This window comes from Eriocheir sinensis, chromosome 32 (genome assembly GCF_024679095.1).
Source record: "Eriocheir sinensis breed Jianghai 21 chromosome 32, ASM2467909v1, whole genome shotgun sequence".
In the NCBI taxonomy this organism is placed as follows: domain Eukaryota; kingdom Metazoa; phylum Arthropoda; class Malacostraca; order Decapoda; family Varunidae; genus Eriocheir; species Eriocheir sinensis.
In genome coordinates, this window is record NC_066540.1 from 16,455,981 (window position 1) to 16,483,480 (window position 27,500).

General features: G+C 49.3%; 1 protein-coding gene and 1 long non-coding RNA gene across 3 annotated transcripts in view; one reads left to right on the forward strand and one right to left on the reverse strand.

Annotated features, from left to right (window-relative positions):
• Positions 1-26,421, forward strand: part of LOC127006290 (UDP-glucosyltransferase 2-like) — a 32,663-nt gene extending 6,242 nt beyond the window's left edge. Inside the window, exons 2-5 of one of the 2 annotated variants that reach the window (XM_050876005.1) lie at positions 12,088-12,310; positions 20,297-20,516; positions 20,993-21,109; positions 25,050-26,421. In XM_050876005.1, the coding sequence (XP_050731962.1) occupies positions 12,088-12,310; positions 20,297-20,516; positions 20,993-21,109; positions 25,050-25,227 (738 nt within the window). In that variant the 3' untranslated portion in view covers positions 25,228-26,421. Of the gene's footprint in view, positions 1-1,882; positions 1,922-2,099; positions 2,366-2,626; positions 3,563-12,087; positions 12,311-20,296; positions 20,517-20,992; positions 21,110-25,049 lie in introns of those variants that run through there. The other variant, XM_050876006.1, reaches the window with a different exon arrangement.
• Positions 26,331-27,500, reverse strand: part of LOC127006291 (uncharacterized) — a 1,384-nt gene continuing 214 nt past the window's right edge. Inside the window, exons 1-2 of the long non-coding RNA XR_007759382.1 lie at positions 27,430-27,500; positions 26,331-27,298 (exon numbers count right to left, since the gene is read on the reverse strand). The exon at positions 27,430-27,500 is cut by the window's right edge and continues 214 nt beyond it. This is a non-coding gene — a long non-coding RNA (uncharacterized LOC127006291). The remainder of the gene's footprint in view (positions 27,299-27,429) is intronic.

Genomic DNA, 27,500 nt, shown 5'->3' on the forward strand with positions numbered 1-27,500 from the left:
GAAGGGAAGGAAGTGAAGGGAAGGGAAGGAGGGAGGGAAGGGAAGGGATGGGAGGGAAGGAAAGGAAGAGAGAGGGGGAAAGGAGAAAGGGAAGGGAAGGAAGGAAGTGAGGAAGGAAGGGAAGGGAAGGAAGGGAAGGAAGAAAAGAGAGGGAAGGAAGGAAGGAAAGGGAAGGAAGGGATGGGAAGGAATGGAGAGGAAGGAAGGGAAGGGAAGGGAAGGAAGGAAGAGGGAAGGAAGGAAAGGAGGAAAGGGAAGGAAAAGGAAGGAAGGAAGGAAGGAAGGAAGGAAGGGAATGGAGAGGGAAAAGAAGGGAAGGGAAGGGAAGGGAAGGGAAAGGAGGGGAAAAGAAGGGAAAGGAAGGGAAGGAAAGGGAATGGAAGGTAAGACGAAGGAAGGGAAGGGAAAGGAAGAGGAAGAATGGGAAGGGAAGGGAAGGGAAGAAAAAGGAAGGGAAGGGAAGAGAAGAGAAGAGAAGGGAAGAAAATGCAAAATAATAATTATTATTATTATTATTATTATTATTATTATTATTATTATTATTATTATTATTATTATTATTATTATTATTACTTCTATGATTCATTTCTTTCTTCTCCTCCCCCTCCCCTCCTCCACCTCCTCCTCCTCCTCCTCCTCCTCCTCGTTCCCTCCCCTTTTTCCTCCTCCTTACAAGCATCTATGGAGGAAAAAAAGGAGGAGGAGGAGAAGAAGGAGAAGTACCTTGCATCCTCCTCCTTCTCCTCCTCCTCCTCTTCTTCCCCTTCCGTAAAAGTCTCCAGGGTCAAGCGCAGAGGAGGAGGAGGAGGAGGAGGAGGAGGAGGAGGAGGAGGAAGAGGAGGAGGAGGAGGAGGAGTGTTATGTAAAATGGCTACTGCAGTCACACACACACACACACACACACACACACACACACACACACACACACACACACACACACACACACACACACAGATAGATATATAGATAGATAGATAAATAGATAGATAGGTTGATAGATAGGTGATAGATAGATAGATAGAGAGCGAGAGAGAGAGAGAGAGAGAGAGAGAGAGAGAGAGAGAGAGAGAGAGAGAGAGAGAGAGAGAGATTGTGTGTGTGTGTGTGTGTGTGTGTGTGTGTGTGTGTGTGTGTGTGTGTGTGTGTGTGTGTGTGTGTGTAAACACACACACACACACACACACACACACACACACACACACACACACACACACACACACACACACACACACACACACACACGTGGATAAAGGTTACTGACCCGCTTGTACCATACACACCACCACCACCACCACCACCATCACCACCACCACCTCCACCATCACCACCATCATCATCACCACCACCACCTCCAACACCTTTGTATATTAATGTCTTTTTAACTTCTATTTCTGTTATGTCATCACCACCACCACCACCACCACCACCATCACCACCACCACCACCACCACCATCATCACCATCATCACAACCACCATCACCACCACCAATAATGATAATAATAATAATAATAATAATGAGAGAGAGAGAGAGAGAGAGAGAGAGAGAGAGAGAGAGAGAGAGAGAGAGAGAGAGAGAGAGAGAGAGAGAGAGAGAGAGAGAGAGAGAGAGAGAGAGAGAGAGAGAGAGAGAGAGAGAGAGAGAGAGAGAGAGAGGATAGGGTATACGACCTGACCCTGACCCTCTCTCTCTCTCTCTCTCTCTCTCTCACACACCCATCCATACCAATCATTTGTCCTTCTATAACAAAATACTCAAGGCGGTGGAGATCTTAAAACTATGAGGCAACACACACCAAGATATTATAAGTAAAGATATTAGTTAAGTGATTATTAAAGTGTTCGACAATGTTCCTCACCAGCGGCTGTTGCTCACGTCACAGGCTCACGGAACAGATGGGGAGGTGTTGGGCTGCGTCAAGGTGAAGTGTTCGACAAGGTTCCTCACCAGCGGCTGTTGCTCACGTCACAGGCTCACGGAACAGATGAGGAGGTGTTGGGCTGCGTCAAGGAGAAGTGTTCGACAATGTTCCTCGCCAGCGGCTGTTGCTCACGTCACAGGCTCACGGAACAGATGGGGAGGTTTTGGGCTGCGTGAAGGAGAAGTGTTCGACAAAGTTCCTCACCAGCGGCTGTTGCTCACGTCACAGGCTCACGGAACAGATGGGGAGGTGTTGGGCTGCGTCAAGGAGAAGTGTTCGACAAAGTTCCTCACCAGCGGCTGTTGCTCACGTCACAGGCTCACGGAACAGAAGGGGAGGCGTTGGGCTGCGTCAGGGTGAAGTGTTCGACAAGTTCCTCACCAGCGGCTGTTGCTCACGTCACAGGCTCACGGAACAGAAGGGGAGGCGTTGGGCTGCGTCAGGGTGAAGTGTTCGACAAAGTTCCTCACCAGCGGCTGTTGCTCACGTCACAGGCTCACGGAACAGATGGGGAGGTGTTGGGCTGCGTCAAGAAGTGTTCGACAAAGTTCCTCACCAGTGGCTGTTGCTCACGTCACAGGCTCACGGAACAGATGGGGAGGTGTTGGGCTGCGTCAAGAAGTGTTCGACAAAGTTCCTCACCAGCGGCTGTTGCTCACGTCACAGGCTCACGGAGCAGATGGGGAGGTGTTGGGCTGCGTCAAGGAGAAGTGTTCGACAAAGTTCCTCACCAGCGGCTGTTGCTCACGTCACAGGCTCACGGAACAGATGGGGAGGTGTTGGGCTGCGTCAGGGCGTGGCATGGCGCTGGGAGGCAGAGTACAAGTCAAGGGTAGGAAAAATAACAGTCTATCAGGGGCTTTAATTTTACGAGTGGGGTGCCGCAGGGTCGGTACTGGGTCCACTGCTGTGTATCATTAATATCAATTATTTAGACTCGGGTACAAGTAGTGATGTTAATAAGTTTGCGGATGATACAAAGATCAATCAATCAATCAGTCAAGGGGGGCATACGCCGGGGGGCGCGTCGCCTCGCCCATCCTACGACGCCAAACCAGGGGTTCCTCTGGGCAAGTCTCCTGCAGGTCCCTTCACATCCCAGGTACCTCACGGCAGGATCTATCGACTTTTTCAAGCCACGAAGTCTGTGGGCGACCCCTCGGCCTCCTCCACTCGCGGTAGTCTCACGGAAACAACATGATGAGCAGGGTCAGCTTCTGGGCAGCGTGCCACGTGCCCGTATAGCCGGAGTTGGCGTTCGCGGACTATGCAAGCAATAGGCCTCGATTCAGTCTCACGGAGAAGTCGCCGGCTTGACACAAAGTCATTCCAGCGACTTGATGATCCGGATCTTTGTCCTTCTGCACAGGTATCGACAACGCCATATACTCGTGCTGAGCGAGTCTGTCACATCGTGGGCCAAGCCAATCCGCCGAAAGACCTCCTGGCGAGACTCACCGTTGTTCTGAACTACACTACATGCAAAGATATGTAAGATTTTCCGAGACCTCAGAGTCCTCGCCACACGCATGAACAGACTGTACTGTTTCATCCAGCAAGCCTCCAAACACCTGTACCTTGGTCTTGGTCCAGGAAGCTTGAAGTCCCAAGTTCATCGCCTCCTCGTGCATTGCCTCGAGAGCCATCACCAAAATCTCCAGCAACTCCTCCAGGATTACCGCACCATCGGCAAAAGCAATACCGGTGGTAGTTCGATCAGATTAGGACGCCATTCTTCAGTATGAATTAGAAGTATGATTGGGCGGTGGGGATGTAGGGGGAGGGGAGGGGGGTAGATGAATTTCAATGTCGGGAAGTGTAGCATTCAGAGTGTGGGCAGGAACACTCCCTCACATAACTGTTCCTTGAATGACACTCCCCTAAGCAGATCTAAGTTTCAGAGGGATTTAGGGGTCTTAATGAGCTCTGATCTCCGTCCAAGGTCTCGATGCATTCAGGCTAAGAATCGTGCAAGAAAGGTACTGGGTTTCACGTCAACAGGGTACTGGGTTTCATGTCAACAGGGTACTGGGTTTCATGTCAACAGGGTACTGGGTTTCATGTCAACAGGGTACTGGGTTTCATGTCAACAAGGTACTGGGTTTCATGTCAACAGGGTACTGGGTTTCATGTCAACAGGGTACTGGGTTTCATGTCAACAGGGTACTGGGTTTCATGTCAACAAGGTACTGGGTTTCATGTCAACAGGGTACTGGGTTTCACGTCAACAGGGTACTGGGTTTCACGTCAACAGGGTACTGGGTTTCATGTCAACAGGGTACTGGGTTTCATGTCAACAGGGTACTGGGTTTCATGTCAACAAGGTACTGGGTTTCATGTCAACAGGGTACTGGGTTTCACGTCAACAGGGTACTGGGTTTCATTTCAACAAGGTACTGGGTTTCATGTCAACAAGGTACTGGGTTTCATGTCAACAGGGTACTAGGTTTCACGTCAACAGGGTACTGGGTTTCATGTCAACAGGGTACTGGGTTTCATGTCAACAGGGTACTGGGTTTCACGTCAACAGGGTACTGGGTTTCATGTCAACAGGGTACTGGGTTTCACGTCAACAAGGTACTGGGTTTCATGTCAACAGGGTACTGGGTTTCATGTCAACAGGGTACTGGGTTTCTCGTCAACAGGGTACTGGGTTTCATGTCAACAGGGTACTGGGTTTCATGTCAACAAGGTACTGGGTTTCATGTCAACAAGGTACTGGGTTTCATGTCAACAGGGTACTGGGTTTCATGTCAACAGGGTACTGGGTTTCATGTCAACAAGGTACTGGGTTTCATGTCAACAGGGTACTGGGTTTCATGTCAACAGGGTACTGGGTTTCATGTCAACAGGGTACTGGGTTTCTCGTCAACAGGGTACTGGGTTTCATGTCAACAGGGTACTGGGTTTCATGTCAACAGGGTACTGGGTTTCTCGTCAACAGGGTACTGGGTTTCATGTCAACAGGGTACTGGGTTTCATGTCAACAAGGTACTGGGTTTCATGTCAACAAGGTACTGGGTTTCATGTCAACAGGGTACTGGGTTTCACGTCAACAGGGTACTGGCTCATTTCAACAAGGTACTGGGTTTCACGTCAACAGGGTACTGCGTTTCATGTCAACGGGGTACTGGGTTTCACGTCAACAGGGTACTGGGTTTCACGTCAACAGGGTACTGGGTTTCATGTCAACAGGGTACTGGGTTTCACGTCAACAGGGTACTGGGTTTCATGTCAACAGGGTACTGGGTTTCATGTCAACTGAGTACTGGGTTTCACGTCAACAGGGTACTGGGTTTCATGTCAACAAGGTACTGGGTTTCATGTCAACAAGGTACTGGGTTTCATGTCAACAGGGTACTGGGTTTCACGTCAACAGGGTACTGGCTCATTTCAACAAGGTACTGGGTTTCACGTCAACAGGGTACTGCGTTTCATGTCAACGGGGTACTGGGTTTCACGTCAACAGGGTACTGGGTTTCACGTCAACAGGGTACTGGGTTTCATGTCAACAGGGTACTGGGTTTCATGTCAACAGGGTACTGGGTTTCATGTCAACAGGGTACTGGGTTTCATGTCAACTGAGTACTGGGTTTCACGTCAACAGGGTACTGCGTTTCATGTCAACGGGGTACTGGGTTTCACGTCAACAGGGTACTGGGTTTCATGTCAACGGGGTACTGGGTTTCATGTCAACTGAGTACTGGGTTTCACGTCAACAGGGTACTGGGTTTCATGTCAACGGGGTACTGGGTTTCATGTCAACAGGGTACTGGGTTTCATGTCAACGGGGTACTGGGTTTCATGTCAACGGGGTACTGGGTTTCATGTCAACGGGGTACTGGGTTTCATGTCAACGGGGTACTGGGTTTCATGTCAACAGGGTACTGGGTTTCATGTCAACGGGGTACTGGGTTTCATGTCAACTGAGTACTGGGTTTCACGTCAACAGGGTACTGGGTTTCATGTCAACGGGGTACTGGGTTTCATGTCAACAGGGTACTGGGTTTCACGTCAACAGGGTACTGGCTCATTTCAACAAGGTACTGGGTTTCACGTCAACAGGGTACTGCGTTTCAGGTCAACGGGGTACTGGGTTTCACGTCAACAGGGTACTGGGTTTCACGTCAACAAGGTACTGCGTTTCATGTCAACAGGGTACTGGGTTTCATGTCAACAGGGTACTGGGTTTCACGTCAACAGGGTACTGGGTTTCACGTCAACAGGGTACTGGGTTTCATGTCAACAGGGTACTGGGTTTCACGTCAACAGGGTACTGGGTTTCACGTCAACAGGGTACTGGGTTTCATGTCAACAGGGTACTGGGTTTCATGTCAACAGGGTACTAGGTTTCATGTCAACAGGGTACTAGGTTTCACGTCAGCAGGGTACTGGGTTTCATGTCAACAGGGTACTGGGTTTCATGTCAACAGGGTACTGGGTTTCATGTCAACAGGGTACTGGGTTTCACGTCAACAGGGTACTGGGTTTCACGTCAACAGGGTACTGGGTTTCATGTCAACAGGGTACTGGGTTTCACGTCAACAGGGTACTGGGTTTCACGTCAACAGGGTACTAGCTTCATCTCAAGGAGCGTCAGCAACAGAAGTGCTGACGTGCTCTTCAAGTTATATTTAGCTTTATACAGACCTTATCTAGAGTACACAGTGCATTTTTTTCTTCTTATTATAAAATTGACATGATATTGTTATCTAAAGAAAGAACAAAATCTAACAGGAAAATTCTGAGGTTTAATTCTCCTGATAACGCACACACACATGCACGCACGCACGCACACACATTCACACACACTCTCTCTCTCTCTCTCTCTCTCTCTCTCTCACACACACACACACACACACACACACAACGACACAACTGCATCTACGTATATCTGTGTGTGTGTGTGTGTGTGTGTGTGTGTGTGTGTGTGTGTGACAGCTGAAAATGTCCACACACACACACACACACACACACACACACACACACACACGTAAAAATTATTATGACAACCTGAGTAGTATGTCACGCATGTCAAGTGTGTGTGTGTGTGTGTGTGTGTGTGTGTGTGTAACCTGGCCTTCCTTCCTCTCTTCCTTTCTCTCTCTCTTTTTATTTCCTTCTTTTTTTCTCTATTACAAACAATCAATCGTATTTGCTTCAACTCCACAACTGTTTCGAATGTTCCTCTCATCCACCACTCTGTTAGTCAACCAGTTCGAATCCCGTCCCTTAGACACCCACATTTGACAAGGCTTTCGTAGAGGCTGTGGGCATCTCCAAGGGTAGTTTTATGACCCTGGTGATGGTTTGGCCCTTCCTCTGTACCGTTAATGTAAAAAAAAACACTTCCTCTAATCCACCACTCTATTAGTCAACCAGTTCGAGTCCCGTCCCTTACACATCCACATTTGACAAGGCTTTCGTAGAGGCTGTGGGCATCTCCAAGGGTAGTTTTATGACCCTGGTGATGGTTTGACTCTTCCTCTGTACCGTGAATGTGGAAAAACAATGTTCCTCTCATCCACCACTCTATTAGTCAACCAGTTCGAGTCCCGTCCCTTACACACTCACAAGGCTTTCGTATAGAGGCTGTGGGCATCTCCAGGGGTAGTTTTATGACCCTGGTGATGGTCTGACTCTTCCTCTGTACCGTGAATGTGGAAAAACAATGTTCCTCTCATCCACCACACTATTAGTCAACCAGTTCGAATCACGTCCCTCACACACTCACAAGGCTTTCGTATAGAGGCTGTGGGCATCTCCAAGGGTAGTTTTATGACCCTGGTGATGGTTTGACTCTTCCTCTGTACCGTGAATGTGGAAAAACAATGCTCCTCTCATCCACCACTCTATTAGTCAACCAGTTCGAATCCCGTCCCTCACACACCCACAAGGCTTTCGTATAGAGGCTGTGGGCATCTCCAAGGGTAGTTTTATGACCGTGGTGATGGTTTGACTCTTCCTCTGTACCGTGAATGTGGAAAAACACTGTTCCTCTCATCCACCACACTATTAGTCAACCAGTTCGAATCCCGTCCCTCACACACTCACAAGGCTTTCGTAGAGGTTGTGGGCATCTCCAGGGGTAGTTTTATGACCCTGGTGATGGTTTGACCCTTCTTCCGTACCGTGAATGTCAAAAAACACTCATTATAACCCGATTGATCTCATTTTTGGTCTTTGGATATAGTTGATGTGAAATCCGAGACCGTCTAAGAATACATGTCATATAGTTTCGTCTCAAGAGCTGGGTGGGGTGATGATAATGATGATGATGATGATGATAATAATAATAATAATAATAATAATAATAATAATAATAATGGAAGTAGTAGTAGTAGTAGTAGTAGTAGTAATTTTGAATCAGCAAACGTTGTAATCATTATGTAAGATCTCTATGGGAAAAAGGATTTGTTGTTTTTTATTAATATTCGACACACACACACACACACACACACACACACACACACACACACACACACACACACACACACACACACACCTGTAGACACCCTCCCCCTCCCTCTCTCCCCCTTCCGATCAATCTATTGTGACATCCTCCTCCTCCTCCTCCTCCTCCTCCTCCTCCTCCCTCCCATACATACATACATACAAACATACATAAAAAAGGGTTTAATAAAGATATGTGGAGTTGATAGTGGAGTTGAGATGGGCGGTGTTGATTGTGGGTGGTGGTGGTGGTGGTGGTGGTTCGTGACATAAAATTAAAAAAAACTGTGTGTGTGTGTGTGTGTGTGTGTGTGTGTGTGTGTGTGTGTGTCATCGAATCTGGGCCTCCTCAGCTGTACCCCCCTCCCCTCCTCCCCCATCCTCTCCCCCTCTTCACCACCACCACCACCATCACCATCATCATCATCATCATCATCATCACCATCATCATCACCACCATCATCACCATCATCATCATCATCACCATCATCATCACCATCATCATCACCACCATCATCATCATCATCATCACCACCATCATCACCACCATCATCATCATCATCATCACCACCATCATCATCACCACCATCATCACCATCATCATCACCACCATCATCACCATCATCATCACCACCATCATCATCATCACCACCATCATCACCATCATCACCATCATCATCACCACCATCATCACCATCATCATCATCATCACCATCATCACCATCATCATCACCACCATCATCATCATCATCATCATCATCACCATCATCACCATCATCATCACCACCACCATCATCATCATCATCATCACCACCATCATCACCATCATCATCACCACCATCATCACCATCATCATCACCACCACCATCATCATCATCATCATCACCACCATCATCACCATCATCATCACCACCATCATCACCATCATCATCATCACCACCATCATCACCATTGCCTTCATCACCAGTATTAGTTAAGTCATCATCACCATCATCATCACCATCATCACCACCTTCGTTTCTTTTCTTCCTTTCTTTCTTCTTTTTCTTTATTTTTCTCTCTTTCTTTCTTTTTCTTTTTTTTCTTTCTTTTCTTCTCTCTGTTCCTTCCTTCCTTCATTCCTTCATTCAATTATTCATTCATTCATTTTTTCCCCTCTTCTATCTATCTATCTATCTATCTATCTATCTATCTTTCCTTTCCTTCCTTCCTTCCTTCCTTCCTTCCTTCCTTCCTTCCTTCTTTCCTTCCTTCCATTTCAACATCACAAAACAACTATACACATCCTCCTCCTCCTCCTCCTCCTCCTCCTCCTCCTCCTCCTCCTCCTCCATACGGTCCCGATAAAGCTATACTATTAGGAGCAAAAAGCGCGGCGCATTGATAAGATTATGTTATTAGGTGCTGAAAAAATGCGCGTGGGTTGCACTTGACCTCTCTCTCTCTCTCTCTCTCTCTCTCTCTCTCTCTCTCTCTCTCTCTCTCTCTCTCTCTCTCTCTCTCTCTCTCTCTCTGGTATACTCTATTTTTTCCCGTTTTTAAGTCTCGAGTATCTCTGAGGAGGAGGAGGAGAAGGAGGAGGTAGAGGAGGAGGAGGAGGAGAAGGAGGAGGAAAAGAGGAGGAAAAACAGTTCTCCTACTTGAAGATTAAAACGCAAATGATTTCAACACACACACACACACACACACACACACACACACACACACACACACACACACACACACAAACAATAGCAGTAGTAGTAGTAGTAGTAGTAGTAGTAGTAGTAGTAGTAGTAGTAGTAGTAGTAGTATTGGCATTCACTACAAATAAATTCCGATCATGCCAAAATTGACCTCTCTTTTGGCCAATCTATAATTTTGTCTGTTGTGGGAGCGGTGCGTAGCGGGCTTTTTTTTTTTTAATACACTCATATCCTTGCCCTTGAGCCGCCTCCTTTGTTGTAAAAAAGAAAAAAAAGATCATCCCTCACGCTGGTAAACTCTGGCACAATCTTCCTTCATCTGTATTTCCTCCTGCCTACGACTTGAACACTTTGGAGAGGAGGGTATGGCTGGTACTGTTAGATGTTCCCACCCCTCATATCAACTATTTCCAAGGTTCAAAAAGGAGGTTAATGGAGTTCTAATGCGTGTTGTTTTAGGTTCACGGTACAGAAGAAGGCTCAGACTACCACCAGGGTCATAAAAGTACCCCTGGAAATGCCCTAAACTCCCACGAAAGACTAGTGAATTACGTGTTCTTGGGCGCAGAAGTGTTTAAAAATATGGCGGTTAATGGAGTTTTAATGAGTGTTCTTTTAGGTTCACGGTACAGAAGAAGGCTCAGACTACCACCAGGGTCATAAAAGTACCCCTGGAAATGCCCTAAACTCCCACGAAAGACTAGTGAATTACGTGTTCTTGGGCGCAGAAATGTTTAAAAATATGGCGGTTAATGGAGTTTTAATGAGTGTTCTTTTAGGTTCACGGTACAGAAGAAGGCTCAGACTACCACCAGGGTCATAAAAGTACCCCTGGAAATGCCCTAAACTCCCACGAAAGACTAGTAAATTTCGTGTTCTTGGGCGCAGAAATGTTTAAAAATTTGACCCCCTCGAAATTGACCCCTCTTTCGGCCACTCCTCTCAACTTTTTATTTTTTATGGGAACAGTAATTTGCGAGTTTTTTTTTTTTTCATTATTGTTTTCCTTTTTTTTTGGCATTGAGGTTTTCTTTACTGTCAAGAAAAAAAAATTGGAACACCTCTAATTAAAACCACGCTAGATTATGCTCCCCCAAAACAACAACAACAACAACAACAACAAAATAATGGGTGGTCAGGAGAGAGGTCAATTTCGGTTATATAAGACCTTTTTGACCCCAGTACACCCCAGCTAACACTCTTATCTCCCCCCCCACCCCAGAACGCATAGGAGTGGAATGGGGAGGCTGGGGTGCTATTTTTTTCAACCTGGGGAGACCAAATCCTATCCAAACATGTTCTAACCCATTTATAAGCATTCAGATCCCATTACACCCCAGCTAACTCTCTTATCTCCCCCCAGAACGAATAGCAGTGAACGAGGGAGGCTGGGGTGCTATTTTTTCAACCTGGGGAGACCAAATCCTATCCAAACATGTTCTAACCCATTTATAAGCATTCAGATCCCATTACACCCCAGCTAACACTCTTATCTCCCCCCCAGAACGCATAGGAGTGGAATGGGGAGGCTGGGGTGCTATTTTTTTCAACCTGGGGAGACCAAATCCTATCCAAACATATTCTAACCCATTTATAAGCATTCAGATCACATTACACCCCAGCTAACTCTCTTATCCCCTCCCCAGAACGCATAGCAGTAGATGGAGGAAGGTGGGGGTAGCTGGGGAGCTTCAAACATACCTCGATCCTATTCATAAGCGTTCCAATTCCCCTGCACCCCAGCTAATCCTCTTATCTCTCCCCCAGAACACAAAACAGTAAATAGATAGAGCTGGGGAGAGACTGGGGAGCTTAGGCCATACTTCGATCCTGTTAACAAGCTATTTGATCCCCTTACACCCCAGCTAACACGCTCCCCCAGAACGCAAAATAGTAAATGGATAGAGCTGGAGAGAGGCTGGGGAGAGACTGGGGAGAGACTGGGGAGCTTAGGCCATACTTCAATCCTGATTACAAGCTATTTGATCCCCCATACACCCCAGCTAACACTCTCTTCTCCCCCCCCAGGACGTTCAGCAGTGGATGGAGGGAGCTGGGGAGGCCGGGGTGATATACTTCAGCCTGGGGAGCTTCCAGGAGGCGGCCGGCATGCCTCAACAGTACCGCGACGCCTTGCTGGGGGCATTCGCGAGGCTCCCCCAGCGCGTGATTGTCAAGTACTCGGGCCCGCCGCTCCCCCTGCCCCCCAACGTCAAGGTGTTCGATTGGCTACCCCAGCAAGACGTCCTGGGTGAGTGGGGGACTGGGGAACACTGGGGGAGGGACCTGGGGACACTGAGGGCGGAACTGGGGACTGGGGGATACTGGGGGGGAATCTAGGGGAGGGGTAAGATTGGACTGGGGTGAACAACTGGGAGGGTGTGTGTAGGGGGAACCTGGGAACACTGGGGACAATGGGGGGACATCTGGGGGCGGGTGAGCGGGGGACGGCGTGAGAGTGAAGAGGGTGAGCGAGGGGAAGGGTGTGTGGGGAAGGGACTGGGGAGCACTGTGGGATTGGAACTGGGGAGAATGAACTGGGGAGGGGACTGGGGGAGGTCGTGTGGGGGGGAGGGCTGGGGGGAACTGGGGATATAATGGGGGAATGAGAGAGGAGGTGGGGAGGGGGGAATGGAAGGGAAGGGAAATGGAAGGGAAGGGAAGGGAAGGAAAGGAAGGAAAGGGAAGGGAAGGGAACTGAAGGAAAGGGAAGGGAAGGGAAGGGAAGGGAAGGGAAGGGAAGGAGAGGGAAGGAAAGGGAAGGGAACTGAAGGAAAGGGAAGGGAAGGGCAGGGAAGGGAACTGAAGGAAAGGGAAGGGAAGGAAAGGGAAGGGAAGGGAAGGAAAGGGAAGGGAAGGGAAGGGAAGGGAAGGGAACTGAAGGGAAAGGAAGGGGAAGAAAATAATAATAATAATAATAATAATAATAATAATAATAATAATAATAATAATAATAATAATAATAATAATAATAATAATAATGATAATAATGTGTGTGTGTATGTGTGTGTGTGTGTGTGTGTGTGTGTGTGTGTGTGTGTGTGGTAAGATTACTAACCCTTATCTGCGTGTGTGTGTGTGTGTGTGTGTGTGTGTGTGTGTGTTTCTATAGGCTTGCGTGACATCTCCACGTGTGTGTGTGTGTGTGTGTGTGTGTGTGTGTGTGTTTCTATAGGCTTGAGTGACATCTCCACGTGTGTGTGTGTATGTGTGTGTGTGTGTGTGTGTGTGTGTGAAACTTTTTAATTGTTACAGCACGTGTTTGAGAGAGAGAGAGAGAGAGAGAGAGAGAGAGAGAGAGAGAGAGAGAGAGAGAATGCAGGTGATGCTGATAAGAAGACAGAGGAGGAGGAGGAGGAAGAGGAGGAGGAGGAGGAGGAGGAGGAGGAGGAGGAGGAGGAAGAGGAGGGGTGGGAACAGAACAGATGAAAAAAAATGGAGGAGGAGGAGGAGGAGGAGGTAAAGAAGAAGAAGAAGAAGAAGAAGAAGAAGAAGAAGAAGAAGAAGAAGAAGAAGAAGAAGAAGAAGACGAAGAAAGAAAGAAAAGCTAGCAGGGTGATGAAGATGGTGTTGAAAATGGAGTTGAAAATGGTGATGACAAGTGGTGATGAAAGAGACGGAGTGGTGATGATGGTGATGATGATGAATTAAGTTGGTGATGAAAGAGAAAAGGGAGTGGTGATGATGATGATGATGAGGAGGAGGAGGAGGAGGAGGAATTGGTGATGAAAAAGTGGTGATGAAAGAAGAAGAAACTGGTGGTGATGAGACAAGATGGTGGTGATGACGGATAAATGGTGATGACAGACAAATGGTGATGACGGACAAATGGTGATGACAGACAAATGGTGATGACGGACAAATGGTGATGACGGACAAATGGTGATGACGGACAAATGGTGATGACAGAAAAAGTGATGATGGTGGTGGTGATGATGATGACAAACAAACAATTAAGTAGTGATGAAATAATATATAATGAACCGAGGAGGAGGAGGGGAGAGGGGGGGGGGGTCAAGAGAGAGGGGGTCTCCACGGGGGTTGAGGGGAAGGGGAGGGAGGGGGGGCAAGTGACCTCGTCAGTATGGTATCAGATAAAGAGGTTTGATAAGGTGTTGGCTACAGTGGCTACCTGCATTGTGCCTTGGCGGGGCGGGGCGGGGCGGGGCGGGGTAGGCCGGGGTGGAGTTCTATAGTGACACCGGGCAGCGACAGGGCAATGATTCTTGGGAGGCATGATTCCGGGGTGTATATATTTGGGGCATTATGTGGCAGAACGGGGCATTTTTCGGGGCGGGGCGGGGCGGGGTGGAGTTCTAAAGTGACACCGGGCAGCGACAGGGCTATGATTCTTGGGAGGCATGATTCTGGGGTGTATATATTTGGGGCATTATGTGGGAGAACGAGGCATTTTTCGGGGCGGGGCGGGGCGGGGTGGAGTTCTAAAGCGACCCCAGGCAGCGACGGGGCTATGATTCTTGGGGGGCATGATTCCGGGGTGTATTTGGGGCATTATGTGGGAGAACGGGGCATTTTTCGGGGCGGGGCGGGGCGGGGCGGGGCGGGGCGGGGTGGAGTTCGATAAGGACACCGGGGCTATGATTCTTTGGGGCATGATTCCGGGGTGTATTTGGGGCATTATGAGGGAGAACGGGGCATTTTACGGGGCGGGGCAGAGGGAAAGGACGCAATGCAGGGAGGGGTGCTATAGGGACCTGCAGTTACGGGGCAGCATCCCGGGGCATTTTGGGGGAGAACGGGGCATTTTCCGGGGAAGGGGGGGGGCGGGTGGGGGGTGCTATAGGGACCCGGGCGGACAAGAAGCTACCCCAGGCCATGAGTTGGGGCTTATACGGGGCAGCGACGGGGTTTAGGCGGGGCATTCTAGACACCCGGGGCGGACCTGCAGTTATCCCAAGACATGAGTCGGGGGCAGCGACGGGGCAGCGACGGGGCTATGATTCTTGGGGGGAATTCTGGGGCTTATTCCGGGGCAGGACGGGTCGGGGTGCTAGAGGGACCCGGGGCGGACCAGCAGTTACCCCAGGACATGACTCGGGGCTTATACGGGGCAGCGACGGGGCTAGGATTCTTGGGGCATCACTTCGGGGTAGATCTGGGGCATTCTTCGGGGCGGGGGGCTTATACGGGGCAGCCAAGGATTAAAGAGTGTTCCGGGGCATGAGTTTGGGGCATTTCAGGGGGTATTTTTCGAGGCGGGGCAAAAACGAGGTAGCGATGAGGTTAAAGAGATTCTCGAGGGATGATTCCGGGGCATATCTGGGGGCATCAAACGGGGCGGGGTATACTTATTAAACCCCTTCATCCATTTATAAACTTTGATCGTCTCCTCGTACCCTTCGCCTTTCTAGAGATTGCAGATTTATATGTTCAAGTCTCTCCTCATATGGCAAGTTCCTCAACCCGTGAATCATTTTTGTCATCTTCCTCTACACTGATTCTAATACCTTGAGGTCCATCGAGTGTCTAATCAAGATGAAATGCAGAGTAAAGATGATTTGCTATATACAGTTTGAGGATGACTTAAGCGCTTCTACGGCTGACACTCCTTGATATGATACCCAGTACCCTGTTGACATGAAACCCAGTATCTAAGTCTATATATACCGAGTCAAGTCACTCTGCTTCAAAACTGCGCGGGAGGCGGTTTTGGGGCGGAGCAGCGGGATGACGTCACTTGGAGCCAAAAAAAATACCCGCCAGTTCAGGGGTGACTAAAGTTGGGGCCATATGTGCAATCTGGATGTGCATTCTCGCCTTCTTTCACAGCGCGTTCAGGCAAGCCACTGACGAACAAATATGTCTTTTTATTGTGCTATTGCGTGACTGTAATTTCAATGACTACAAACGGCGGTGTGGGGTGTGAGGGAGGGCATGTTGAAGTGATTGATTTAAATTAGTCCGCCTTTCCTCGTTTTCTCTAAATCCCTGTTTCTGCATTCTCTAGTTTGGCTCCAAGCAACGTCACGCATAAACCACGCCTCGGCCGTGTCTCCTCCCACAAACCTGCGTGTGACTTGACCTGGTGCATATAGACTTAGCCCAGTATACGCTACCCTGTTTGCACGATTCTAAGCCTGGATGCATTGAGCCCTTGGACGGATATCAGAGCTCACTAAATTACCTAAATCCCTCTCACACCCAGACGTGGTTAGGGGAGGAAGAGGAGGAGGAGGAGGAGGAGGAAGAAGAGAAGGGAAAATGAAGAAGAAAGAAGAACTAATGGAAAACAGTATGAAGACAAGAGGAGGAGGAGGAGGAAGATACGAAAGGAGGAGGAGAAGGAGAAGAGGAGGAGGAGGAGGAGGAGGAGGACGAGGAGGGAAAATGAAGAAGAAAGAGAAGAGATAAGGAAGAAGGAAAAGAAGAAGAAGAAGAAGAAGAGAAAGAAGGAAGAAGGAAGGAAAAGTAGAACCAATGTGCCTTTTCCGGGGGGGGGGAGGGGGGCATTTATGGGGCACTAATGGGGCAAGACAAGGGCATAGCGGGGGGAGCGGGCCTTGGACGGGGCGGGGCGGGGCGGGGCAGAGAAAGGACGCAATGCAGGTGATATCTTACATAGGAACGGGGCATGTCTAGGATCATTTCGGGGCATTTCCGGGGCATAGACGGGGCATAGGGTGTAGTTGGACAGAATGGGCATTGATGAGGCCTTAGACAGGGCGGGGTAGCGGGGCGGGGCGGGGCGGGGAAGGGACGCAATGCAGGTGATATCTTATTATGAAACGGGGCAAAGGTTAGTTATCCAGGGGGCATTTTGGGGGCATTCCGGGGCATAGACGGGGCAAAGCAAGGGTTGGACGGGGCGGGGCGGGGCGAAGCGGGGCGGGGCGGGGTAGAGGAATTACGCAATGCAGGTGAAATCTCAAACAGCAGCGGGGCATTTCGGGGCATTTCGGGGCATATACGGGGCATAGGAAGGGCGTAATAGAACAGAATGGACGTTAATGAGGCCTTGTACGGGGCGGGGCGGGGCGGGGCGGGGCGGGTCAGAGAAAGGGCGCAATGCAGGTGAAATCTTATGAAAAGGGGCAAAGGTTAGCTGTCTCAGGGTCATTTTCGGGGCATTTCCGGGGCATAGGCGGGGCATGGAAACGGTGTACTAGGACGGAAGGGGCATTTAGGTCTTGGACGGGGCGGGGCTGACGAGGCACGGCGGGGCGGTGCGACGATGGGGCTGAGAACATTATACTCTTTAACGGGGCATCGGTTGCATATCAAGAGGGCATTTTGGGGGGCATTTTAGGGCATTCTGGGTATACTTGAGCATTTTTGGGGCACCTTGAAGCATTTGGGGGGCATTTTTAAGCATTTTGAAGGATCGGGGCATTTTTGGGCTTTCAGGGACATTTGAGGGGGCATTTGTGGGCATTTTAGGGTATCTTAAGGTATTCTGATACAGTTAAGGGTATTTTTAGATCCTTTGGGGGCATTTTTCTTGTATCCTGAAGCATTTTGGGGCATTTTCGTTGTAACCTGAGGCATTTGAGGGTATTTTCGTTGTGACCTGGGGCATTTGAGGGCATTTTCCTTGTAACCTGAGGCATTTGAGGGCATTTTAGAACATTTCGGGGGTATTTCGGGGTTAATTATGGGCATTTTTGGGGCCATTTGAGGCATTTAAGGGCATTTTTGTTGTAACCTGAGGCATTTGGGGGCATTTTCGTTCTAACCTGAGGCATTTGAGGGCATTTTAGGTCATTTCGGGGGCATTTTGGGGTTATTTATAGGCATTTTCGGGGCCAGGTATGGGTGTAAGGCGGGGCACTGAAGCATTGAGGGACCTTGGGAGCGACAGGGCGGCCGGGGCAACGCGGGGCACGGCGGGGCGGGGCGGGGCAAGACAATGCAATGAGGGTACGTACTGTGACCCGCCGCGTGGAAGGGACGCTCCGGGCGGGGACACACACACACACACACACACACACATACACGCACACACATACACACACGTACATACTGAAGGATTTTTGTGCCTGGAGGAGGGAAGGGAAGGAAGGAGAGAAGGAGGGAAGGAAGGAGAGAAGGAGGAGGAAACGGAGGAAGATATGGATGGAAGAGGAGGAGGTAGAAATGGAGGGAAAAGAAAGAGGGAAAGGAAGGGAAGAGAAGGGAAGGGAAGGGAAGAGAAGAGAAGGGAAGAGAAGGGAATGAAAGGGAGGAGAAGGGAGAGGAAGAGAAGGAGAGAAGGAAAGCGAAGGGAAGGGAAGAGAAGGAAAAGGAAGGGGAGAGAAGGGAAGGGAAGAGAAGGGAACGAAAGGGAAGGGAAGGGAAGGGAAGGGGAGGAGGAGGGAAGGGAAGTAAGAGATGGAGGAAGAAATGGAGGAAGGGAGGTCAGTGGGTTCTCTCTCTCTCTCTCTCTCTCTCTCTCTCTCTCTCTCTCTCTCTCTCTGTCGGTCGTTCTTGCAATGCATCTGGCGCGTGTGTGTGTGTGTGTGTGTGTGTGTGTGTGTGTGTGTGTGTGTGTGTGTGTGTGTGTGTTATGTAATTTCCAGTCGCGTGTGTACAAGTTATATAATAGTAATAGTAGTAATAGTAGTAGTAGTAGTAGTAGTAGTAATAATAATAATAATAATAATAATAATAATAATAATAATAATAACAAATAATGACACACACACACACACACACACACACACACACACACACACACACACACACGTACCCTATCCCCCCCTCCAATAGCCCCTCTCCCCCCACACAATCTCCCCTCTTCTCTCCTCCTCCTACTCCTCCCCTCCCCAAGCATCACCCTCCCCAGACCTTTCATTCTCCCATCCTCCCCATCCCCCCCCCCCCCATCCCGGCCTCAACGCCTCCTTGGTCCAGTGGTCAGCGTGCCTAACTTCGAATCCGCGGTCATTGGTTCGAATCCCCCAGGCGTTCCTCTTCCCTTTGTGGCTGAGTGATGATTGTGTACGACCTGGGGACCCCTGGGGAAGGCACACTGTGGGAACCCGGGTGTCACACTGGCCCCGGGGTGATTGGTTCAGGCCCCCACATAGGTTCAAGGGTGTGTGTGACGGAGATGAGCACTGGGGCCATGCGCATATAATAATCCCCAGTTTCCGTGTCCCCAGCTTTCTCATTCCCCAATTTCCCCAACCTTCATTTTTCTTGTCTTCCCCCTCCCCCCTCCCTCCTCCCCCCGTGTGTTCCCCCAGGGTCACAGCGCTTAACTCCCCATTCCCCCTTTCCCCCATGGTGCTCCTCATATTACAACCTCCCCCCGTGGTTCCCCCAGGTCACTAAACTCCCCCATTCCTTCTCCCCCCCCCGTTTTCCCTTTCCCCCAGGTGGTTTAGCGCCCCCAGGTCCCCAACTTTTTTATTCCCCCGTTCCCTCACTCCCCAGCACTCATAGATCGCCAGAACCCTCTCCCCCGTCTCTCCCCAGTTCCCACCTCTCTCAGCACCCCATTCTCCCAGTCCCCCAGGGTTACTTATCATCCCCATTCTGAACTCCCCCTGTCCCCCCCAAGTCACCGGCCCACGGGGGTGTTTGAGACCATTATCTCCCCTCTTCCCCAGCATCAACTCCCCATTCCTTGCCTCATTCTATCTTCCTCCCCAGTTCCCCCTCTCTCCCCGGCTTCCCCAGGTTCAATCCCCTCCCCATCCTCATCTTCACTCCCACAAGTCACTTACTCCCCCATTCCGTCATTCCCAGTCATTCTTACCCTCCCCCCATTCCCTCTAACTCGCGTCTCACCCCCCATCTCACCCCCAGGTCACTTCTCTCCCCCTTCTGACTCACACCCCATGTCACCCCTAGGTCACTTACTGTTCCCCGTTCCCTCCCCAACTCATGTCTTACTCCCCATGTTTCACACACCCCATGTGTTCCCCCACTTATCAACCCCTCCCCTCTCCCCCGCCTCTCACTCCCCCATTCCCTCTCCCTCTCCCCGTGTCTCACCCCCTGCCCCCTATCCCAGGTCACTTACCGTCCCCCATTCCCTCCCCAACCCATGTCTTACTCCCCATGTCACGTATCACCCCCTCCCCTCTCCCCAGCCTCTCACTCCCCCCTTCCCTCTCCCTCTCCCCGTGTCTCACCCCCCGCCCTCCCTCAAGTCACATACTGTCCCCCGTTCCCTTGCTAACCCTTACTCCCCATGTGTTCCCCTACTTATCAACCCCCTCCCCTCTCCCCCGCCTCTCACTCCCCCATTCCCTCTCCCTCTCCCCGTGTCTCACCCCCTGCCCTCCCCCAGGCCACCGGTCCACGCGCGTGTTCGTGACGCACTGCGGGAAGCACAGCGCGGCGGAGGGCGTGTACCACGGGGTGCCAATGCTGGGGCTGCCCATCACCTTCGACCAGCCGCGCACGTGTGCCCGAATGGCGAGGCGCGGGGAGGCCAAGGTGCTGCAGTGGGAGGCGCTCACCGAGGAGGCGCTCACGGCGGCCATCACGGAGCTCATGCAGGACGCCAGGTGAGGAAGGGGGGATTGGTGGGGAGGGGGTTAGGGGGTTGGGGGTTGGGAGGGCAGGGGAGAGGGGGTTGGGATATGTGTGTGTGTGTGTGTGTGTGTGTGTGTGTGGGTTGGGATTATATATGTGTTTGTGTGTGTGTGTGTGTGTGTGAGGGTCTGTTGTGTGGTTGTGTGTGTGTGTGTGTGTGTGTGTGTGTGTGTGTGTGTGTGTGTGTGTGTGTGTAATCTAAGTAAAAATTAAGTAACAACTATCGTGCAAAAAATACAATAAGTGAAATACAACAGATAATTCAGCATAATCACCCCGCTGCCCCCCTCAAACCCCCCTCACCCCTCAACACCCCAATACCCCCTCCTTCACCCCGGCCCCCCTCACCTCTTTGGCCCCCCCCCACTTTCAACAACCCCCTACCCCCTTCACCACCCCTCACCCCCCTCTCACCCCCCCATTCTCACCTCCCCCGCCCCCCCCACAGGTACAAGGAGCGGGTGCAGGCGGTGTCGGTGCGTCTCAAGGCCCAGCGGGAAACGGGGCTCGAACGCGCGGTCTGGTGGGTCGAGTATATCACCCAGCACGGCGACCTTCACCTCAAGTAAGGGGCTGATGATGATGGTGATGATGGTAGTAGTAGTAGTAGTAGTAGTAGTAGTAGTAGTAGGTGGAGGAGGAGGAGAAGGAGGAGGAAACATTGGCTCATTACGAGGTTGCCCGCTTGGGTGATTTAATCTGCTCGACAGCCACTTGGGGCCTGGGGAGCAGATGAAAGCACCTCGACATTGAGAAGCAGATGAAAGCACCTCGATATTGATGAGCAGATGAAAGCACCTCGACATTGAGAAGCAGATGAAAGCACCTCGATATTGAGAAGCAGATGAAAGCACCTCGATATTGAGAAGCAGATGAAAGCACCTCGACATTGATGAGCAGATGAAAGCACCTCGATATTGAGAAGCAGATGAAAGCACCTCGACATTGATGAGCAGATGAAAGCACCTCGATATTCAGTTCACTCCCGACGCAGCGAAGTGACGGTCGATTCTATCTTTGAAGGAGTTGATAGTATTCGCATTTACTACTTCTGAGGGAAGATTGTTCCAGTGACGGATGACTCGGTTTGAAAAGAAACTCCTTCTTATGTCTGTGTTACATCGACTCGACTGAATGGGCAAACCGTTATTTCAAGGTGGTAGTTTGACCCTTTTTCTGTATCGTGGACTTGAAGAAACACTCATTAGAACTCGACTGCCCCCCACATTGACCTTTAGAAATAGCTGATGTGAGGAGCGAATGTGACTTATAGTATCGACCAAGAAGCCCGTATTCTTAAACATTTCGCTACCCAAGTACATGTATTGGACAAGGCTTTCCTAGGAGTTGTGGGCATTTCCAGGGGTACTTATATGGCACTGGTGGTAGTTTAACCCTTCCTCTGTACCATGAACCTTGACAAACACTCCCAAGAACCTGATTAATCTCCTTTTCGATGTAAGGAAAGCGTTGGTATGAGAATAGAGCGTTCAAGAATATCAGAAGGGTATCTCTCTCTTCTCCTTCTCCTTCTCCTCCTCCTCCTTCCTCTCTTTGTGTGATGCGAGACCAATTACCTGTCTAACCCGTCAACGCCAACTCCGGCTATACGGGCACGTGGCACGCTGCCCAGAAGGTGTCCCTGCTCATCGGGTTGTTGCTGTGAGAGATAGGCTGGTATTGCCGGACGATCCCACCCCTGACACCAACTATTTCCAAAGGCCAAAATGGAGGTTAATCGAGTTCTAGGCCCGCATTCACAGTCAATTCGTTTGTTTTGATCGTTACCAATGGCGGGAATCGGCGGTATAGTTATCCACGTGAAGCTGGCCTATGGGGTAGTGGCGGCTGCAGAGGAAGCGAGAGGCGTTGAGAGTGCGTGGTAAGGTGCGGGGCTTGGCTAACCCCGCACCCGCCACTACCCCATCGGTCAGTTTGACGGGGAAATACTACAGCGGCGATAACAGCCATTGCTAACGATCAATACAAACAAAACAACTGTGAAAGCGGCCTCTAATGAGTGCTCTTTTAGGTTCACGGTACAGAAGAAGGCTCAGACTACCACCAGGGTCATAAAAGTACCCCTGGAAATGCCCTAAATTCCCACGAAAGACTAGTAAATTACGTGTTCTTGGGCGCAGAAATGTTTTAAAATATGGTCCTATCTCTCTCTCTCTCTCTCTCTCTCTCTCTCTCTCTCTCTCTCTCTCTCTCTTAACCCCGAGTGGAGGAGGCCGAGGGGACGCCCACATAGTTCATGGGTTGAGCAAGGCGATGGATATACTGACATTAGCAAAGAGGCGTGCATGGAGACTCGCCCCCCCCCCCGCCCCCCCACCCCACCCCCACCCCGTGTATGACCCCGCGATGACTGATTGACTGATAATGCAGAAGGAGGAGGAGGAGGAGGAGGAGGAGGAGGAGGAATGTGGGAGGTGAATGAGAAGATGATCATACGATTGAACTGTTCTCTCTCTCTCTCTCTCTCTCTATCTCTCTCTCTCTCCACTTCTTTAAAAAGGGGGAAAAGTGAAAGTGGAGGAATGAGAGAGAGAGAGAGAGAGAGAGAGAGAGAGAGAGAGAGAGAGAGAGAGAGAGAGAGAGAGAGAGAGAGAGAGAGAGAGAGAAAGCAAATCATGACCTACCACACTTTTTCGCATCTTGTCCTCCTCCTCCTCCTCCTTTCACTTCCCTCCTCCTCCTTTCACGTCCCTCCTCCTCCTCCTCCTCCTACCCCCATCCTCCTTCCCTCCTTCCACTTCCCCCTTCCTCCTCCTCCTCCTCCTCCTCCTCCCCTCCTTCCACTTCCTCCTCCTCCTCCTCCTCCTCCTCCTCCTCCGATACGAGTTTCTTCTCTAACCGAGTCATACGCCACTGGAACGACCTCCCCGCTGCAGTAGTAAGTGTGGAAATCATCAACTCCCTCAAAAGACAACAGGAGTAAACTTAAAATACGCACCGAAATGCCTTGACCTGCTCCTGCCAGCGACTGTCAGGCAGATCACCGCCGCTCTACAGCAGGCAACCTTGTAATGAGCCAATAGCCTTTCTGTTGCCTGTCATCCCATGTTTCCAAGTTTCCATGTTTCCTCTGATCAAGCAATAAGAAGTCCGTTATCTAACAAAAACTTATTCATATTCATGTTCTCTCTCTCTCTCTCTCTCTCTCTCTCTCTCTCTCTCTCTCTCTCTCTCTCTCTCTCTCTCTCTCTCCTCCTTCTCCTCCTCCTTCTTCTATTACGTTACAGCTATTTTTTTTTCGCATACTCTCCCTCCCTCCCTCCCTCCCTCCACTTTCTCCCTCCCCCCTCCTCCCTCCCTCATAATGGCCGTCTGTCAGTGGTGTTGCTCAGGGCTCGGTTCATGGCTCAGGGCGCCTCATAATTTACATATCGATGACGTCAATATTGGACTCACTGACTTCATTAGTAAGTTTGCTGACGACACGAAGATTGGTAACTCGGGGCCAGTTTCACAGTTCCCCATGACGGGTTAGTAAGCTCCCAAACCAATACCAGAAACTTCGAGATTTCCTTGTATAGTGTCTGGTGTTTGTATTTAAGTTCACAAATTTGATGAAACTATACAGGAAAAGTCTTGTGTATTTAGTGTGGCATCGAAGACCTCACCGTTTTGGATTGTATGGGATTCTATTGTTTGGTTCGGGCTGTTACGAAGACACTGTGTTGGACTGTGAAATCGGCTCTCGGTCCTCTCAGAACACGATAGACAAAGCGCTTGATTTGGTTGAGTGGAGATGCCAGCAGAGGGGATCATGTTTCTTAATGGTCCCTCCAAGCGAGAAAAATGAGAAAAAATCACCCCTCACACAAACCATTTCATAATATATATCAAAGCATTTGTGATCAGTTTATGTATCATCTATTTTGGGGGGTTTATATCATGGCACAAATTTGGCCCGTCGCTGCTACACGGTAAAGCCACAAATTTGGCCCGTCGCTGCTACACGGTAAAGCCACAAATTTGGCCCGTCGCTGCTACACGGGTTAATTTATTTAAGTGGCGGGTTCTTCAAGTTTGAATAAAAAAAATTAGAGGTTCGATTACGAAATGTGTGGCGTGAATCTCAATAGCGAACAGTGCGCCAAGGACCTGAGTGCCAAAATCGCGTCAAACCTCAAGTTCTCTCAGCAATGCGTTCGCGCCCCGCCCGCCGCCACAAACTGGAATTTTTCAGTCACCGCCGAGTGGCCCAAGACTACCACATGGTGTCCTGAAGACCGCCCATCAACCCAGGGTGGATGGAAGGGGAGGGAGAAGGGAAGGAAAGAAAGGGAAGGAAAGCAGTGGAAGGAAGGAAGGAAGGAAGGCAAGAAGGGAGGAAGGAAGGAAGGAAGGAAGGAAGGCAAGAAGAGTGAATGGAAGAAGGGGAGAGAGAGAAGGGAAGGAAAGAGAGGAAAGGAAAGCAAAATAAAAGAAATAAAAAAAGACAGGCTATATATATGTAATCTGAACCTCTAAAACTAAATCTCAATCCCTTCCAGGTTCTCCGGGAAGGATCTTAGCCTAGCCCAATACCTGCTGTTGGACGTCCTGGCGATCCTGCTGGCTGTACTGCTGACCGTGGGGCTCGTGGTGTTCCTGCTGGGCCGTCTGCTGCTGAGGAAACTGTGGCCCACGCAGTTTTGGCCCTGGGTGGGGATGAAGACCAAGCTGCATTGAGGAGTTGGCTTTGGTGTGTGGGGGAGAGGGGTTTAGAAGGAATGCAAGGGTGTGACGAGGAATGCTGGGAGTGAAAGAAGGGATGGAATGATGGAAGGAAGGAAGGAAGGAGGGAGGAAAAGGAAAGTAAAAAGAGAAGGAAGAAAAGGAAGGGAAAGGAGGAGAAAGAGAAGGAAAGAAGGGAGGAGAGGGGGAATGCTAGGACTGAGAGAAGGGATGGGATGATGGAAGGAAGGAAGGAAGGAAAGCAAATAAAGGAGAAAGGAAGAGAAGGAGAAGGAAAGGAATGGAAAGGGAAAGAAAGGGAAGGAAGTGAAAGGAATGGAGGAGGAAGAGAAAGGGAAAGAAAGGAAATGAGAGAAGGAAAGAAAGGGAAGGGGGGAAGGAAAAGAAGGGAAGGAAAGGAATGGAAAGGGAAAGAAAGGGAAGGAAAGAAAAGGAATGGAGGAGAAAGAGAAAGAAAGGAAGAAAAAGAAAGGGAAAGAGAAACGAATAGAAAGGAAATGAGAGAAGGAAAGAAAGGGAAGGGAGGAAGGAAAGAAGGAAGAAAGGAAGGAAGAAAGGAAGGAAGGAAGGAAGGGGAGAGAGAAGGGAAGGAAAGCAAAATTAAAGAAAAAAAAGAAAGAAAATTACAAGAGAGAAACAAGAAAAGAAGAAAAGAAGAAAAAAAGCGATTCTGAAAACAATGAAGAGAGAAAGAATTTGATACTTTGAAAATTGTTATCATGATTGTTGTTGTTATTGTTGTTGTTGTTACTGTTGTTGTTGTTGTTGTTGCTCATGTTAATACTGGGACTTGGAGGAGGAGGAGGAGGAGGAGGAGGAGGAGGAGGAGGAGGAGAAGAAGAAGATACAGATAATTCACAACAAAAATACTCTCTCTCTCTCTCTCTCTCTCTCTCTCTCTCTCTCTCTCTCTCTCTCTCTCTCTCTCTCTCTCTCTCTTTAGTTGTATACATATTCATAATCTAAGGCAATACACATTAACCTCTGCATGTATGTATATATGTATGTATGTATGTATGTATGTATGTATGTGTGTGTGTATAAAATTTCGTGTACGGTTTTCTATTAAGACTGTGTACATATATATAAACCTAAGCTGTGTGTGTGTGTGTGTGTGTGTGTGTGTGTGTGTGTGTGTGTGTGTGTGTGTGTGTGTGTGTGTGTGTGTGTGTGTGTGTGTGTGTGTGTGTGTGTTTAACAAATAATATTCATTCACTCAGGTTTTAAATATTATGGTTAAGAAATTAAACTACCACTACTACTACTACTACTACTACTACTACTACTACTATTACTACTACTACTACTACCACTACTACTACTACTACTACTCAGGACCGTACTCAGGGGGGGTCAGGGGGGGTCAGACCACTCCCTCATCTGCTAAAAAAAAAAGAGAGAGAGAGAGAGAGAGAGAGAGAGAGAGAGAGAGAGAGAGAGAGAGAGAGAGAGAGAGAGAGAGAGAGAGAGAGAGAGAGAGAGAGAGAGAGAGAGAGAGAAAGTAAAATCGAAAAACTTGGAAGTCCAATTATTTTTTATTTATTTTATTTATTTATTTATTTATTTATTTTTTGACCGCAGGAAAATGCACCTGAAATGTCCCTTTTTCAAAACCCTGACCCTCCACGGCTAATGTGTCTCGCCTCGCTGGCCACTCCCCCCTCCAAGTGCCAACCAATGTCCCAGGCCTGTAATTTTGGTAGGTTTTTTTAGGGGGCCAGAGGGCGTCACAGGGTCATGAGTTTTGGCGGGAAAGTAGCGAGTGAAGGGAGTATGCGCAGGTGGGGGATTTTTTTATATATATATTTTTTTTAATAAGCACTTTTAGGGGAATTTTTTGGCCGTTATAGAAAACACTGGGGGGCTATAAGGACCCCCCCACCCACCCCACCCCCTTTACAGCTCCGGATATGCCCCTGTACTACTACTACTATTACTACTACTACAATGACTACCTCTTCTACTACCTCTGTTGCAATTATATACAGTTACTGAAATCATTGCCTACTACTACTACTACTACTACTACTACTACTACTACTATTACTACTACTACAATGACTACCTCTTCTACTACCTCTGTTGCAATTATATACAGTTACTGAAATCACTGCCTACTACTACTACTACTACTACTACTACTACTACTACTACTATTACTACTACTACCACTACTACCACTACTACTACTACTACTATTACCACCATTGCAACAAGTTTTATTTCACAGCCATATTCAGGATAATGTACATGACTGTGTGTGTGTG